We start from the raw sequence: 17516 nt of genomic DNA on the forward strand, positions 1-17516 counted from the left end.
AGTGCTGCATATGTTCTTAATCCTCCATCAGCAACCCTTCAAATCCATTGTCGTTATTGCACCGCTTACATTATAGAATTCTCCAAGTTGTTTATTTAGGCCCTTTTTATACTTGCATATAAACAATCTGGTCTACCAAAAATTTAAAAGCAAATAAGTTTATTTCAAACAAAATAGTAAGATTGCTCCAACAAAATTTATCAGTCATGGTATTCTCATAAAAAATTAGTCAGGAATAAGGTTGTATATCTTTTAGTCAAAATGCACATTTTGTCATGAAATGAAGACAGACTTTGGTATTGCTCATATAAAGCTAGGTGGGAATAACATCACATCTTTTTTGCCAAAATTCTCATTGTCATCAAAGGAAAAGAGAGTTGTATTATTTCTTGTATAAAGGTAGGTGAGAATAAAGGTAGCCAAAAATACTAGACCCATCAATCCTTTGAATATATTCAGACCATATGTCAATAGGCCGGTTCTGGGTCAAGCAAATTCTCAATTTCGCTGAAGCCAAAATAATATAGAATGAAAAGGAAAATGGAGGTTTTAAGTGCTTATGCCATATGTCTTTCTATAATCAACATAACAAGAAGAAACCTCGTAACGTACATTCTTTTTATAAGTGTCATCAGTCCCATTACAGTGCCCGAGTCTATTGCAATTACAACAAAGCTTAATGGTGCAAAGTGTCAAATTTACAGAAGATAATCTACTGTACATATGACAGATTCATAACATAGTAAACGAGTTCTCATTCATAATCCGGGCTCCATGGCAAAAATAGCCACTGATAACGAGGGATACCACAAAAAACTGAGAAGTTCATTTATCAGGTATGGATGCAAACCTATATCCAGGGGCTCCCCTCCAAGAGTAGTATGCAATCCTGGTCTCATAAAAACCTGCAACAAGATTAAAATGCTGATAACGAGGGATACCATGGGGTCTCAAGAAACAGCAGATCCATATTGCTCATGGGCTACAGAAAACTAGGATTACAAACACCAATTTGATTCAAGACTATTTACAGATATTTAAAATTATGCCATCAATTTGCACTAAACTGATTCAAGATTATTTACAGAGATTTAATCTTATGCCATCAATTTGCATGGTTATCAAGTGCGGCACAATAGTAAGTTTCCTTGAGCAGAAATGAACGAGATGAAGAAATGGCAGGAAGTAACAAATTGACTAGGCAAAAGTTGGGCTGCAACTAATAGATTCTTCATGATAGATCTGCCAATCTGCCATACAAAAAGAAACCTCAAAATACCATTCAGAGGATTTCCTTGCATCTCAGACCTCTGCCGCTACATAATTTGATTGGATTATACAAACATTATCAGATACATGTCGATTATGCAATATTCCTCTTATAGAAATACATCCAAGCAACTCTATTCATCTATATATGACACTAGCTGCTACTTAGGCTTCATCTATACATAGTGCAATCTGAAACCGATACAAGTATTGCTGTTTACAGAACTTCAAAAATACATGCATAGCACATTTAGTGGCATCATACTTACGCAACTGAAAGATAACATGAAATCCCTCTTACCCATGGCAAGCTGTATGCTTGCTTAAAGCATTCCAATTGCTGACGTTTTCATAGAAAATGGATAAGAATATTCAAAATACTTATGCACTGAGGCAAGAAGAACCATATTTAATTGTCTTCACTGCATCTTCCCAAGTACATCATCACTACAGGAAGGCTATTAAACTTACTACCAACTAACAATGTTACACAGCAAGAAAGCTTTACGAATTTCCCAGGATTGTCCATGAGTCCATATTCTATTCATCTTTTTTGAACTCAGATGGGACAAAACGAGCAAACTTAATTTTTCATAATGAACCATATACATTCCCAAACCTGTACTAGTCCAGCTTACAGTAAGAGTTCTTACTTCACAAGTTTTCAATGTGGTGATACTTCCAGCAACTCTAGTTTATTTTGCTTGCCCAAAAATTTTAAAAGTTATTTTTCTATTACAAGCTGACAGTTGCACAAACTGACGGCCTATATTTCAGCATGCCGCTTAATTGCTGTAAATAACATGTAAAATTATTTAATCACCATGTCAAGTGAATGCTTTTCAATTCAGACAAGTCTCACACTCCGAGCTTAACATAAATCAATAATTAAAGCTCCTTGACAGAAATATAAAGGGACCACATTTTGTTAAGTTACCTGTCCGTCTGTTGAGAAAATTGGGTGAATAATCCTGATTTATAGGGAAAAGGCAAAGCAAGGAACAAAAAGAAGGGAATGAAAAAATGACCAAATGATTTCCACTTCAACCAACAGCACTGTATTCCCGATGATATTGTAAAATTCTTTTAGCTAGGTCTGCATCATGTATCTAGAGCAGATATTAATGCAGGCTGAAAAAGATTCATATGGTGACAGAGTTTCAATTCCCAAACTCTGGCCTGAATATTTGTTTGGTTCTTATACTTATTTCCAAATTAAAAATTAGCCATGGCTAATGGCTACTGCAGGTAACTCCAAATCAACAGATTAACCCCTAGCGCAGGCCAATCATCATCAGAAAAGCTGATCTCTCGATTAGTCCATAAATGCCATTCCAAAACCTTTATATTGATGAGTTTTAATTCCCAGGACTATGCATTGACAAATAACTCTTCAAATTTCTGAAGAAAAAGCACTTCTACAAACTTATCTTTTCACCCTTCAAATATATGGATGTTGACAATCTGCTTTTAGAATTTTGCTATGGTCCTTCTCAAAATCCACACTTATCTTTTTACCTTTTTGATGCTAGCTATTTGTTTCCATATGGGTTGACTGAACAAACAACTGGTAAGAGCTGGTCTTTGCTGTAAGTATGCATGGGAAGTACAGCCAAGGTTCGCTGAACCAGTACTAAAAGGGGCACCAACAGGCAACCGGTTCAGCAACGGTATAGGTCCGTATTGTATTGTTCCAGACTTTCAGTATGTACAACTAAAGAAGAGGGGGTGAGAGAAAGAGAGAGAGAGAGAGAGGAAGAGAGAAAAAGAGAGAGAGGGCGAGGGGAAGAGAGAGGGAGGAAGGGGGAGGGTGAGGGAAGTCCTAACCTTAAAAGACCAAGAGAGAGCAAGCGCGCGAGAGAGAGAGAGAGAGAGTGAGAAAAAGTGACTTACTGGAGGCAGCAGGGGGGCAGACCATCACGAGAGGCTAAGCAGGCAGATGATGGTAGTGTTTATGAGCAGGAGGGGGCCTCTCTCTAGTATTTTCAGTCAAGGGGAAAAAAATGAATCGCCCTTGTTTAATACCGCGAGAGGGGCGGTTTAAGCAAACCAGCCATGTTTTGTTTAAAGGCCTGAACTATGCCGGTTCCTAAATGGTCTGGTTTGGTACATCCTGAACTGGCTTGCTTCAGAACGGTTCAACAAACCTTGAGTACAACAATTTTCTATAATTATTTTGGACAAACATTATAGATTGTGCCAACCACTCAGGTCAAAAAATATTTTGCTTTTTAAATAACATTACATAGTGGTAAGCATAGTTGTCTATTTATTTCCTTACCCACTATAAGTGAACAGCTAGGATTCATCTAGTACTAAAGTGGTGCCACAGCAAAAACCTGCTTTTATCATTGCCAAAGATTGGTCTGAAATATACCGTTCAAGTAGGTATTTTAACTAAACAACCAGTAAAATAATTGGCAATTAGTAAAGAGTGATAATGAAAAAAACAGCTAGTATTGTGGGAAGCACATCAAGGGAAGCTTACTGTCGTCCCAATTCAAACATGATAACCAAAACCATAACCACAAAGCCTTATCCCAACTATTTGTAATTGGCTTTGTAGATCCTCATTTGACAGGAAATCTTATTTAGGACCACCTCTAATGTAATTTCAAACTCTTCCATGTCTAGTCTTACAACCTCCATCTATATCATCTTAGGTCTTCCATTCCTCCTATATTCTTCCATGGAAATTAAAATAACTCTTCTTACTAAACCCCTCAAATCTTCATTGTGCCTGTCATTTCTCAATCTATCTTTTTCTACATTTACCACACATCCAGCATAACATTCTCATTTTTACTACATTTGTTTTCTTGTTGGTTTGTAAAATTTCTCTTTAAGTCGCCAAGGTGTTTGTCGATCACATAATACCCTAGAAAGCACCTCTTGATTTATCCAACCAACTCTTATCCTATTACATACACTTTCATCTATTTCTCCATGATTTTGCATCTCAAATAACAAAACCCATCACTTTGCACTATCTCTTGTCCATCATTCTTAATTAGGACCTAATCTTCATCTATGTTTACTAAAATTGTATTTATATACTCAATTCTTGTTCTACTAATTTTTAAGCTCTCATCTTCTAAAGCTTTCTTCCAAAAATCTATTTTATCATTTAATCACTTCTTTTCTCATCGAATTATCATGAATAAGCATAAACCAAGGCACATATTGAATATTAGCCATGAGTTCATCTATGATTGTAATAAAAAGATGAAATTAGGGTCAATCTTTTGTGATATCCTATTATGACTAGAAATATTGTACGACAACACCACCTAATGCTTGTCAAAACTCTACATACATGTCTTCAATGATTTTAATGTGTCATTTATAAACACACATCCTTCTTAAAACCCACAAAATTACCTTTCTTTGTACTCTATCATAAGCTCTCTTCAAGTCAATAAAGATCACATGCAGACTTCCCTTTTGTCCGTATTTTTCTATTAATAGCCTCAATAACAAGATAGCCACTATTATTGATCTTTAGGTATAAACGCAAATTGGATACTTGAGATTTTTGTAATTTTTCTTAATCATAGTTCAATTATTCCTTCCCATGACTTCACAAAGTGTATCATAAGTTTAATTCTCCCATGCTTAGAGCAAATCTATACATTATTTTATTCTTATAAATAGGTACCACAATACTTCTACAATCATTAAGCATTTTTTTAATTTTCATGAGCCAAGTTAGCCCATATCCAGCATGATTTTGCAAATATCATTGGTACTTTATTTGACCCTAAGATCTAATCCTTTGGGTCCTTTCCATGGAGATCTCCCCCACAGTTTTATGAATTGTACAAAGCAAACTTTAATAATCGTTCATATGTGTCTTTTTAATAAAAATTTCTCTAATGAAATTCCTGTTTAAAATTTCTTAAAAAATAACAGCCCATCTTTCTTTTATTTTCTCATCTTTTAGTAACATCCTATTATCCTCACTCTTAGTAATGTAATTTGAATAATACCCTTAGATTTCCTTTATTTTATTTTAGATATTTTATAAATTTCATCTTTACCTCCCTCTAAACCCGACTTATTGAAGAAATTATCATAAGCTATATATTTACCCTTACATAATAGCCTTTTTTACATCTTTGTAAACTTCCCTATATCTTTTAAAATCCTCAATATCATTTATTTTTCCCATTATTTAAAGAAAATCCCCATTATCTCATTCCTTTTTTGCACCTCATTTTTTTGACAAAGTTTTTCTATGAACATATCTTTTGCCTTTTAACTCTCCTAAGAACATCTCTAGCTAACCCCTTAATACAATCTGCCATTTGAAGTCACATTCCATTAAGTTCTTGAGATCCAATTCATCTCCTTTAATAGTTTAATCCTAAAAAATACAACAATTCTCTCTTTTAAATTCTACCACCGTTAGGTATCCATCTTATCATTAGGTACGTATTAGTTTTGTTTGTTTTCTTTTCACTTAGTACATATGACTCCACAGTGTCCATGGACTAGGCCCAAGAAGAAGGCCATAAGAAAAGCCCATTCTCATTTTTTGCTTGTCTAAACGTATTCTAGTGGATGGTTAGGTCTATAGGTACTTGTGAAAGTGTTGCTTGAAAACTTGGAACAATATTAGGCACTTGTGAAAGTGCTTGCAGTGCAGGATATAGCTTGCAAGTACTATAATCACTTGGACCATGCCAAAACTCTTTGGAGCTAGCAAATCTGCAATTGGAAACTTCAACATACTTGCTCATGGGATTCAGGGGTGTTGGGTCAAAAGTCCTCTGAATTTTCCATTGGAGATAGTATTAGTTTTTCACCTAATTTTCAGATTTTGCACTTAGGCGGTCCCAGTGCATTTCCTTTTAGTTTTTAGATCAGTTTCCCCAATCTTGGTTGGACTTTCCAAGGCTTAATAAAATTGATCAACAAAATTGTCATGGAATTTTCTTCCACTTTTCCTCTTGTTCCTTATGCTTCTCCCTATAACTTGCATGTTAATGCCTATATCAAAGTGTCCTTCGAAAACTTGAGATGACTACTTGGCACTTGTTATCATAAATGTTTTGGGAATTGTCCCCCATGATTGTTTCATGGGGACATTTCCTATATGTATGTAACCAATCCATGCATTGGAAAAAGCAACATATTTTGAGTTAAATCCAATTTTATCTTCAGTTCTTGTTGCTTACATTTTCCTTTCATGGTGGATTCCATAAGGAAGAGTAGCTATCCAAATTATGTTTTTGTTACTTCCATTTGTCTCATTTCTTGTATCTTGAGTCAAGTTGGTATCAGAGCTTGTGGTTCCTGATGGCTGAACAACATAATCACGTAACAAAAGATAATGAAACTTTGGTTTGTGAACATGCCTTGCAAAATGTCGTGATTGATGGCTTGTGAAGACAAATGCGATTTCTGCAAAAGCAACTTGCTTCCAACAATAGTCCAATGCAAGGTTTGCCATTTCGGTATCGGACCCCATATTGGTGCGATCCTATTATAATATTAGTACATCTAGTATGGTACCTGGTTTGGCATACCAAGTAATGATACACCCCCCATACTGTACACGAGTTTGGTACCAGTAATGGTATGGTGCAATCAGGTACGCACCAGTATCGTTCAATATGGCAAACCTACTTCCAGATGTGATGAATCTTATCATGATTTGGAATATGATATCTGAAGAAGAGGCTACCCCTTTACATCACACTCGTCATCGAGTATCAAGTGAAGAGGCTTCCCTTCATTGTCATCTTTGAAGGGACCATAGGTCCCAACAAGACTTTGATATCAAAGCTGATATCATGGAGTTTGAAGGAAGGATTCAATCGGATGAATTCATAGATTGGCTTCATTGTGGAGCAAGTCTGTGAATCCAAAGTAGTGCACCACTGCAAAGTGAAAATTGTAGTCATGAGGCTCATAAAGCATGCCTCCATTAGGTGTGAGAAACTCAAAATTCAATAGCTTAGGACTGAATCTTGGGAGAAGATGGAAAAAAGAACTCAAAAAAATGGTGGAGTACTACTTAAAGGATTCATTCCTTAAGCCCCCTCACTTTGCACAAGGACATTGCTCCATAAAGGAGCAAAGAAAGGTGTTTGATCAGTTTATGATGCAGTCTTGCATTCTTGAACTGAAGGAGCAAATCATAGCTAGCTACCTTAGTGGGCTTCGATGAGAGGCATGCATGTTGTTTGTCTCCAATCTCATTGGACTTATCATGATGTCTACAAGCTTGCATGATTAAGCTATGGAGAAGGTTAAGCTATCATGATATGTCCCATAAGGTTGGAGATGAGATACAAGTTAATGCCTACAAGATTAGGCTATTGGAAAGATTGGGCTATCATGCTAAGTCTATTCTAACTTATTGGTGGCTACAGATGGGAAATAATATACAAGTTAATAAAAGATGCTTAGTTCAATTTTCCATAAGAAAGAATTATAATGATGAGGTGTGGTATGATGTTATTCCCATGGATGCTTGTCACCTGTTGCTTGAGCACCCTTGGCAACATGAGGCGTGATTCATAATGGATCCGAAACAAATAATCTTGCATCAAAGAAGGGGTGAAGGTCACTTTAGCCCTCTGCAAAATACCAAGCACTCCTAAGCCTCCCAAAGCGAAGTACATGCTCTCAAAATCTCAAGATAAAACTTAAAATGTTCTGATAAGATCTCTGCTGTAGTGGTGATGGAAGAAGATTAAAAACAAAATCATATGCATCCAATCATGAAGCACCTTCTCCAAAAAATTCCAGAACATATTGGAGGAGATTCTGCCTAGACTTCCACCCTTGATGGACATACAACTTTGTATTGACCTCTTGTCCAATGTAACTCTTCCAAACAAACCAGCATATAGAATAAGCCTAAAGGAGAATAAAGAACTATGAGCCAAGTCAATGATCTCAAAAGGTTAATTCTTGCAAGCATCAGTCCATATGTCATTCCTGTCCTTCTTGTTCCAAAGAAAGATGGATCTTGGTATATGTGTGGATAGTAAAGCAGTGAACAAAATCACTATCAAACACCATTTCCCATTCGCACCTTGTGACCTCCTAGACCAATTTCATGGAGCTAATATTTTCTCAAAAGTTGATCTCAAAAGTGGCTGTTGCTAAATTCGAGTGAGGCCCAGTGATGAATGGAAAAAGATTCTCAAAACTCAGGATGGCAATGGATAGCAATGCCATTTGGGTTCTCAAATGTTGCAAACACTTTTATGGAGCTTAAGAACCACATTTCCAAGCCTTATATTATAGCTGGTTTCTTCTTGTTTATTTTGATGTTATTTGTAATCTATAGCAAAAATCTTTAGCACATGGAACATCTAGATCAAGCATCCAAAATCTTGAGAGAACAAAAATTGTATACTAATTTAAAGGAGTATAAATTCTTGACAAATAGCCTAGTCCTACTGGACTATGTTGCCTCAGCCCAAGGCATCAAGATGAACCTTTACAAAGTTGAAGCTATTTCTTCTTGGCCCGATTCTACTTCTCTTCATGATTCTGGAGTTTTCATGGCCTTGTTGCACTCTACCACTACATCAAAAGGCTATGGCGCTATTATTGCTCCTATCACTAAGTGCTCACTAAGTGCTTGCAAGGTAGCTACTTCAAATGGATAGAAGCTCAAAAATGCTTAGAACTTATCAAAAAGAAGATGACCGACGCTCCGACTCTTACTCTTCCAATTAAGGTTGCCATCTCGGTATCGACCCCATTACCAATATCATCCTATTACGGTGTCGTTATGTGGTACGGCATGAGATAATGAGGCAAGTATTGGTAAGGTAAGAGATTGTTCAGCATTGGTAGGGTATGGTATGCTCGGTACGGTATGATAACATTAGTAGTATGATTGGCCTCTACTTTTGCGAGATGGCATACCAAAGATAGTCACTTCTGATCATGATCCCAAATTTGTTGCTCATTTTTGGTGTACTATTTAGAGGAAGCTAAGCACCACTCTCCAATTTAGCCCCTCACATCACTCGCAAACAGATTGCTGAATAAAGGCCATCTTTCAAAGCTTAGGCAATCTCTTAAAGAGCTTGGTGGTAAAAGCATTTGTCCATGGATCTAGCATTGGCTCAAGACAGGTTTGGCTACAATCCATCTCCAGCCAAACTACTAGTACCAGTCCGTTTCAAGTGGTCTATGGATGTATCCTATTAGCCCACTGAACTTATATAATCCTTATGCCCACTACTCATCCTTCTAGTGGAGATGTTGAAGAACAAGCTAAACACATCCAAATGCATCATAAACAAGTGCAAGCCAAGATTAAAAAGCAGAATCCAAAGAATTGGGAACATTAAAAACAACCATAGAAAGCACACGATCTTCAAAGCACAGGATTTAGTATGTACCCATCTTTGCAAAATTGCTTCCCACTAGGTCATCATGGCAAGCTCAAGCCACCGGTAAATCGACCATTCAAAGTTCTTAAAAGCATTAGGGAGAACACCTATAAGATTGAGCTCCTAAGAGATGATAACATTTAGGCTACCTTCAACATAACAGATCCTTTACCTTACCATGGGGATGAAGGCATGAACTCGAAGGGCAACTTCTGTCCAATAGGAGACTGATACTAGAATATCCAAAGACTGGGCCTAAGAAGAAGCCCATATGAGAAGCCTATTCTCATTTCTTCTCATTAGTGTATTCGAGTGAGTAGTTGGTTCCACGGATACATGTGAAAGTATTCATTGAAAACTTGGGATGTCATAAATAGTGGATTTAGGGGTACTTGTAAAAGCATCTCTTAGAAACCTGCAATGATTACTTGGCAAGGTTCACTGGACCGGAACCAAACCCTGTGCTGGCCAGTTGGCAATACAGTTCAGTACACTCGTAGTAGCCGTGTTAGGCCCAAACCAACATGGCAAAGAAAGTGGAGAGGAAGAACCGAAGAGGAAAAGAGAGAGATGGGAGAGAAGGAAGGAAAGGGAGAGGCTAGCCGGCTATGATGGTGGCTGTCAGAGGGTTGCAGATGATGATGGTATATGAGAAAGGGTGAACTTGTTAGATGTATGTCCTAAAAGTCAATTGTTGGCGGACACATTGTTCATTCTATAACACAAATTTGTACTTAAACTATTGATTTAATCAATAAAAAGCAAGTTTTCTTTTTCTATTCAAGTATTATGTGTCCTTGAATCGTCCTTGGAATTGATGTTACAATACATATTCTCAAGTATTGAGAATTAGAGACATGTATGATCGATTCCTGAATTACTCCCGATTATAGGATAGTCATGGGGACAGTGATTGATCCAGATAGACCGGCGTACAGTTTGCTTCCTTCGGGATAGATGAGTCTCTAATCTAAGGTGTAGGACACTAAGCGGCAAATGCGAATAATTATTAGAGAACAACTAGTACTAAGCGTGACCATACGAGAGATCACATGGATTTCTATCCAATCGTCAGTGATCATCTCGATGCTGTAGTTGTGTGATTTGTCCTTTGACCTGCGGCGTCACAGTTGCTTACAGTAAGACTGCTATAGTTTGACTACACATAAGCATTGACTCAATCATATGCGAGAAAGGTGTGAATCTAGATAGGATCTATCGACTTTGATAGAGAGTAGTCCTATAAGATTTGAGAAACTAAATCCGCAAGTCTATGGCCATAACAGTGTAATTAATAAAAAAGAGTTTTCATTTAAAATCATTATTGGACTTGAGCTAATTGGATCTATCATATAATTGATGATGAGGTTTGACGATTTATCCATGACCTGTCATTTAGTCGGAACTTATGATAGAGAGACTATATCATACATTAACTACATCTAAAGGTTCTATTTTGGTTCTGCTGGGTTGCCACTATATATTGCCAGATGTCACTGATGGATTGTGAGAACTCAATAGGATCATTTTGAATCAATGATCCTTATCTAGTTAGAGTTGAACTGTTCCGATCCACTGAAAGAAATTTCAGTGATACCTATGATAGAGATCATGATATGTCTCACTACCAAACAATTGAACCTATGGGATCACATATAAAGGGAGAAGGTCTTGATTAGTTATAATTGGGCTTATAAAGCACTAATTTATATGAATTTAAAGAAATCCTATTGGATTCATGTTAATCTTGCTAGTACCTAAGTGAACCCAATTTCTCTTGTAGTTGGTTTGCTTATGTGATAAGTTTTTAGCCAATTCCTACACTTGATTTGAACCTAATTGAATTTGATTCAATGACCTCCAATGGTTGAATGCTTAAATTATGACTTGGATTAAATTAAGAGTTTCTTGATTTTATTTATCTTAATTTGATCAAGAATCCTTGAAGTAAATTTATGAAACCATGTGGGCTGATTTGAGAATCTTTAATTGGATCCCATATGATAGGACGTCTAGCACTAGGTGTGGATATGGGTGAATTATGGATGGCGCCCCATTTACTTGGTCCAAGTAAATTATGGCTAGAACTTCTAATATGATTAGGAGGGATCCTAATTTGATTAGTATACCCTCATGATCTCCCATCCCTTGCCGCCACCTATTACTGTGCCCACGCCTCCTCTTCTCTCTCTCTCTCTAGCCCACACCCTCTCTCTTTCTAGGCATCCCTTCTAGAGCTAGAAGTGAGATGGGCGGCATCCCTCCTTGGTGTAAAAGGTTTGGCACCAAGTTGGTGCTACTTTTATCCACTTCCTCTCAAATTGTTAGGAGTTAGTTACAACCACTTTGTGTTTGTTGTTCTTCTTGATTAGTTGAGGGACCAAGAAAGGTTCTTGACTTCTTCAAGAATCAAGAAAGAAAGATCAAAATGATTCAAGGATTGATCCCTATCCAGCTTGGTTCAAGCCTATTCAGATCTTTGGTTCAAGCAAGCAGAAGTCAAGAGAATCTATTCGAGATCGGTCCTGTGGATACCCACAGAGGCAGGAAGCTTGTGCTACTGATTCAAAGCCCAATCAACCCCAAATCCAAGGATTGAATTGGATTCAACCCCAATTATAGGTTTGAAGTAAAAGAAAAGCGATTCAGGTATATGAATTGATTACAGACTTTTTTCATTCATCCTAAAATCAGTTTATGTTAATTTCAGTATATTTACTAGATCTACAAGTGCTTTCATATGATGAATGCATGCTTAGATTAAAAGTGTTTTAATCTGATTTTTCCGCTGCATTTTGGATTTAGAAAAATTTTAAAATCCACGTGCACTAGCACTTGTAGAAAATCCAACAGTAGTATTAGAGCTATAGGTTCATATGTATGAAAGTAGCATAAAAATTTTAAAAATTATTTTCAGAAATTCTGATTTTAGTTCATACATGCAATGTATGTGTTTATATTCAGATCTGAAAAGTATTTTAGTTTTGATTTTTATTCATATATGTGATATATGAAAAAGCAAGTATAGGTTAGAAATTAAATTTTTGCGATCTGAATTTTTCGTGTATGCGATATTGATGGTATGTTTAGATCTAAAATTAATTTCTGAAAAATCTAAAATTTTTCATATATATGATATATGATTGCATGCATGTTCTAAAAGTATTTCGAAAACCAAAAATTTACTTTCTATGCAATGAATTTAGATCTAAAAATAATTTTTATGATCTGAAATTAGCGTGTGCATGAATCGTTAGGCATGGATAGTTTTGCATTAGGTCGTGTAATTGGATTGCATCTTTAGGTTATGATTAAATCATATTGGGTCGAAATCGATGTAGCTATTGATTAAACCAAGTCAAATATTGATTTGGGTTAGATCAAGTAAGCTTATAATTCTATAAGTGTTATAGATTGAGTCGATCAAACTTCATATGTAGAATTGAGTCAACCTAAAGATCTAATTCGATTTTATGGCTTGAACCCGATTTACCTAAGCTGACTAATTGAAACAAATAAATCATTTGGTTTCTAAAGCAAGTCTCGCTCAGTGATTTTTAATTGGGAGGCTACTTACCTAGATAATTTAGCCTACGGCGAGTTAATGGCGTACCCTCCCATCGATCATAATTGGATGATTGGATTCATTAGTTGCTAAGACGTTTTGGTTTAACCTATGCCAGTTAGATCGATCATGTGATGACTGATCAGATGAGACATGATTTAAACCTCCTTAATCAATATTAAGCCTTATGGTCTTCCACCGTTGTAGAAGTACGGGCGTGCGTTGACTATTCTCAGTTGGTTACAGTGGTTCAGTTGCATCGGAAACACGCAATCACTCTACTAGCAAAGAGTTGCTCTAGGGTGAAAATGACGTAAGACGTTTTGGTTTAACCTATGCCAGTTAGATCGATCATGTGATGACTGATCAGATGAGACATGATTTAAACCTCCTTAATCAATATTAAGCCTTATGGTCTTCCACCGTTGTAGAAGTACGGGCGTGCGTTGACTATTCTCAGTTGGTTACAGTGGTTCAGTTGCATCGGAAACACGCAATCACTCTACTAGCAAAGAGTTGCTCTAGGGTGAAAATGACGTTGGGCCCAATATGTGTTATCTGAGGGACTCAATGACGGCTTCACACCTGCTTGTGAACGGTGGTGGATCTGGCTTAACTAAGGAGTTGGCAATATGTGTTATCTGAGCTCACATGACTTAGAGACCAAGTCGCTGCAATATGCTTAGAGAAGCATCTGGGCAAAGAGTTGCCTACGCATTGGTGTCCGTGTCACCAATAACTGTTAGATGAGGTGCACGACATCAGTGGAACCACAGGATCCACTAAAAATCTTGCATTGGTCACGTCAGATTTTTGCTTTCCACCCGGAAAGTGTCAGAATCCGAAAAAAATAGTAGAAGTCTATTTGCATCTAAAAGTCTTTTAAGCAAATATAAATTTAAGTACAAATGTCTAACTAGAATCTCTACTTTCGTAGATAAACAATGTCAACCTCTAACCCACTAGCCCGCATCCTTGAAACCAACCGTCTGACTGGTATAAATTTTAAGGACTGGCTCAAAAACCTCAGGATAGTCCTGACGTCCGAAAAGATTGGGTATGTACTCAATCAGGACGTCCCAGCTTTACCAGCCCGTCCTATGGCAGAGCAAAGAGCTGCTCTGGACAAGTGGACGGATGATGACCTTAGGGTGAGGTGCTATGTACTGGCTTTCATGTCAAATGAGTTGCAAAACCAGCATGAGCACATGCCCACTGCCCGTGCCATGATCACTCACCTATAAGAGTTGTACGGTGAGCAGAGCCGGACCATGTACTTCAAATTGTCCAAGTGATTGTTCAATATGAAGATGCACGATGGACAATCAATCCACAATCATTATATGATAATGATCAAGGACCTTGAAGAACTTGAGAAGCTCGGGCTTACTATGCAGAGGAAGTTAAAGGTAGATTTGATCCTCCAATCTCTGACTAGTTCGTTTGGACAGTTTATTGTAAACTACCATATGAACAAATTAGACTGCAACTTACCCAAATTGGTCAATCTGTTGGTCACTGTAGAGGATACCTTGAAAAGTTTAAGAAGCTCTATTCTAGCTGTTGGGCGAGTACCTTTCAAGAGAAAGCCTCAAGGGAAAAAAAAGAATAAACCTGCAAAAAAGCAGAAGGAGAGCAAACCTAAATAGGACACTCCGAAGAAAACTATGGAGAAGGAAAAGTGTTTCTACTGCAACTCCGACAGCCATTGGAGGAGAAATTGTCCATCTTACCTAGAGAGCCTGAAGATGAAAAAAGGATGAACAACCTTCTGAAGATATGCTTATAATAGAATCTAACCTAACAGTTACTTCTACTTGTAGTTGGGTATTGGACTCAAGTTCTAGTGCTCATATATGTACTTCAATGCAGAATCTAATAAGAAGTAGGAGGTTGAGGCAAGTTAACATGATCCTTCAGATCGGCAATAGAGCAAAAATTGCTGCAGAAGTCGTTAGAACCTATCCTCTTCGATTATCATCAGACTTTAGATTAGATTTAAAAGACTGCTATTTTATTCCTGTAGCTAGCCGAAATTTGATTTCGATTTCTGTACTAGCACAGGATGGATCTGTTTTTCAATTTAATAAAAACTATTGTTTCATTTATTTACGAAATAAATTGATGACATATGATCTTTTGATTGGCAGTCTTTATCACTTGCATGTTGATGCTAATATAAATTTAAATGAGCAAGTAATGAGTACCATAGGCCAAAAGAAATCCAAAGATGAGTTTAACCATAAGTACTTGTGGCACCATAGGTTTGACCATATTGAAAATAACAGGATAAACAAACTGAAAAAGAATGAGATCCTTAATTTGATTAAATCTAAGTCAATTTCGGCCTGTGAATCATGCCTTCGAGAAAAAATAGCTAGATTATCCTTTGTGAGACAAGGAGAAAAGGCCACTAAGTTACTAACTCTAGTACACACCGATGTATGTGGTCCATTTGATGTGCAGATCAAGAGTGGTTATAGCTACTTCATTACCTTTACTGATGATCTGTCACAGTACGGATATGTATTTCTCATGAAACATAGGTCTGAAGCCTTTGAAAGGTTCAGAGAATTCAGGTATGAGATAGAAAAGCAAACAGGTAAACCCATCAAAGTCTTTCGATCTGATCGAGGAAGGGAATACCTAAATACTGAATTTCGAAAATATCTTAAGAAGAACGGCGTCGTTTCTTAAATGACTCCTCCCGATATATCTCAACTCAATGGGGTATCCGAAAGGAGAAATAGGATCCCATTAGATATGGTCTGATCCATGATGAGCTTCACTGATTTACTCGTATTTTTTTGGAGACACGTCTTACCGTGATGCATATTTTAAATAGGACTCTTTTTAAATCCGTTCCTACCACACTATATGAAATATGACACGATAAAAAGCTGAGTCTAAGCTACTTTAAGACTTTGGGATGTTCAGTCTATGTCAAGAGACAGAAAGCTGACAAATTAAAGGATAGATTTATTGTAGCTCGATTTATAGGATATCTCAAGAAATCCATGGGGTACTACTTTTACTTTCCATATGATCACAACATGATTGTGAGTCGCAATGCCACATTCTTAAAAAAATAATTTATTTAGGATGGTGGCAGTGGGAGATTAGTTGAGCTTGACGAGAATGTTTCTGAAGAGCAACGAGCTATAGATCCTCAAGAATCCATCCATGATAAGCCAGTAGTTAATATTTCACCTCCACCTAGTAGATCAGGTAGAATCTCTCATCCTCCTGAAAGATACATGGATATGCTGAAAGAGAATGTAGAGAAAGCATTCCTTTTAAAAGATGAGGATCATGGTAATGATCCTCGTACTTTTGACGAGACAATATCTGACATCGATTTCGAGAAATAATTAGAAACAATGAAGTCAGAAATTGACTCAATGTAGTTGAACCAGATATAGACCTTAATGGATCTACCTGAGGGAATCATTTCTATTGGGCGTAAATAGATCTATAAAAAGAAAATAGGTACCGATGATAAGGTAGAGACCTATAAGACAAGCCTAGTGGCGAAGGACTATAGTCAGCGCGAAGGCATTGACTATCATGACACTTTTTTACCTGTAGCCATGCTGAAATCCATCCGTCCACATTGCTTGCTGTTGCAGCTTACTATGATTACGAAATTTGGCAGATAGATATAAAAACTACTTTTCTAAATGGATAGGAAGATATCTATATGAAGCAGTCTCTGAATTTCACGTTCAGTGATAGTGATCATCGAGTCTGCAAGCTACAAAGATCCATCTATGGACTGAAGCAGCTCTTCAGAGTTGAAATCTTCGTTTCGATGATGCAATAATCGTTTGGTTTCATCAAAAATGAAGAGAAACTTTATGTTTATAAAAAGATCAGTGGGAGCGCACTTGTCTTCCTTGTAGTGTACGTGGATGATATCCTCCTCATTGAAAATGATATTCTTATGTTGACCTCTATCAAAGCTTGATTGTCTAAAAAATTTGTCATGAAAGACTTAGGAAAAGCATCCTATATCCTTGAAATAAAGGTCTATAGAGATAGATCTAGAAGGATGCTTGGCCTATCACAAAAACTGTACATAGAGAAAGTGCTGAAGCAATTTCGTATGAAAAACTCCAAAAGGGGTTTGCTATCCCTTACGTATGGTATTCGACTCTCCAAAACGATGTATCCGACCACTTCTGAGAAGATCGAGCATATGAGTAGAGTCCCTTATACTTCGATGATAGGGAGCCTCATGTACACCATGCTATGTACTCGATCTGATATTGCCCTTGCTGTGAGTGTCACAAGCAGGTATCAGTCGAATCCAGATG

The 17516-nt window shown here is 37.0% G+C and overlaps 1 protein-coding gene across 5 annotated transcripts in view; it reads right to left on the reverse strand.

Moving 5' to 3' along the window:
- Positions 1–586: 586 nt before the first annotated feature.
- Positions 587–17516, reverse strand: part of LOC105061349 (uncharacterized) — a 31393-nt gene continuing 14463 nt past the window's right edge. For 4 of the 5 annotated variants that reach the window (XM_073248844.1, XM_019846059.3, XM_010945367.4 and 1 more), the window contains exon 4: positions 587–905. In XM_073248844.1, the coding sequence (XP_073104945.1) occupies positions 826–905 (80 nt within the window). In that variant the 3' untranslated portion in view covers positions 587–825. Of the gene's footprint in view, positions 906–945; positions 1251–17516 lie in introns of those variants that run through there. The other variant, XM_073248845.1, reaches the window with a different exon arrangement.

This window comes from Elaeis guineensis, chromosome 14, assembly GCF_000442705.2.
Source record: "Elaeis guineensis isolate ETL-2024a chromosome 14, EG11, whole genome shotgun sequence".
NCBI classification, from domain to species: Eukaryota; Viridiplantae; Streptophyta; class Magnoliopsida; order Arecales; family Arecaceae; genus Elaeis; species Elaeis guineensis.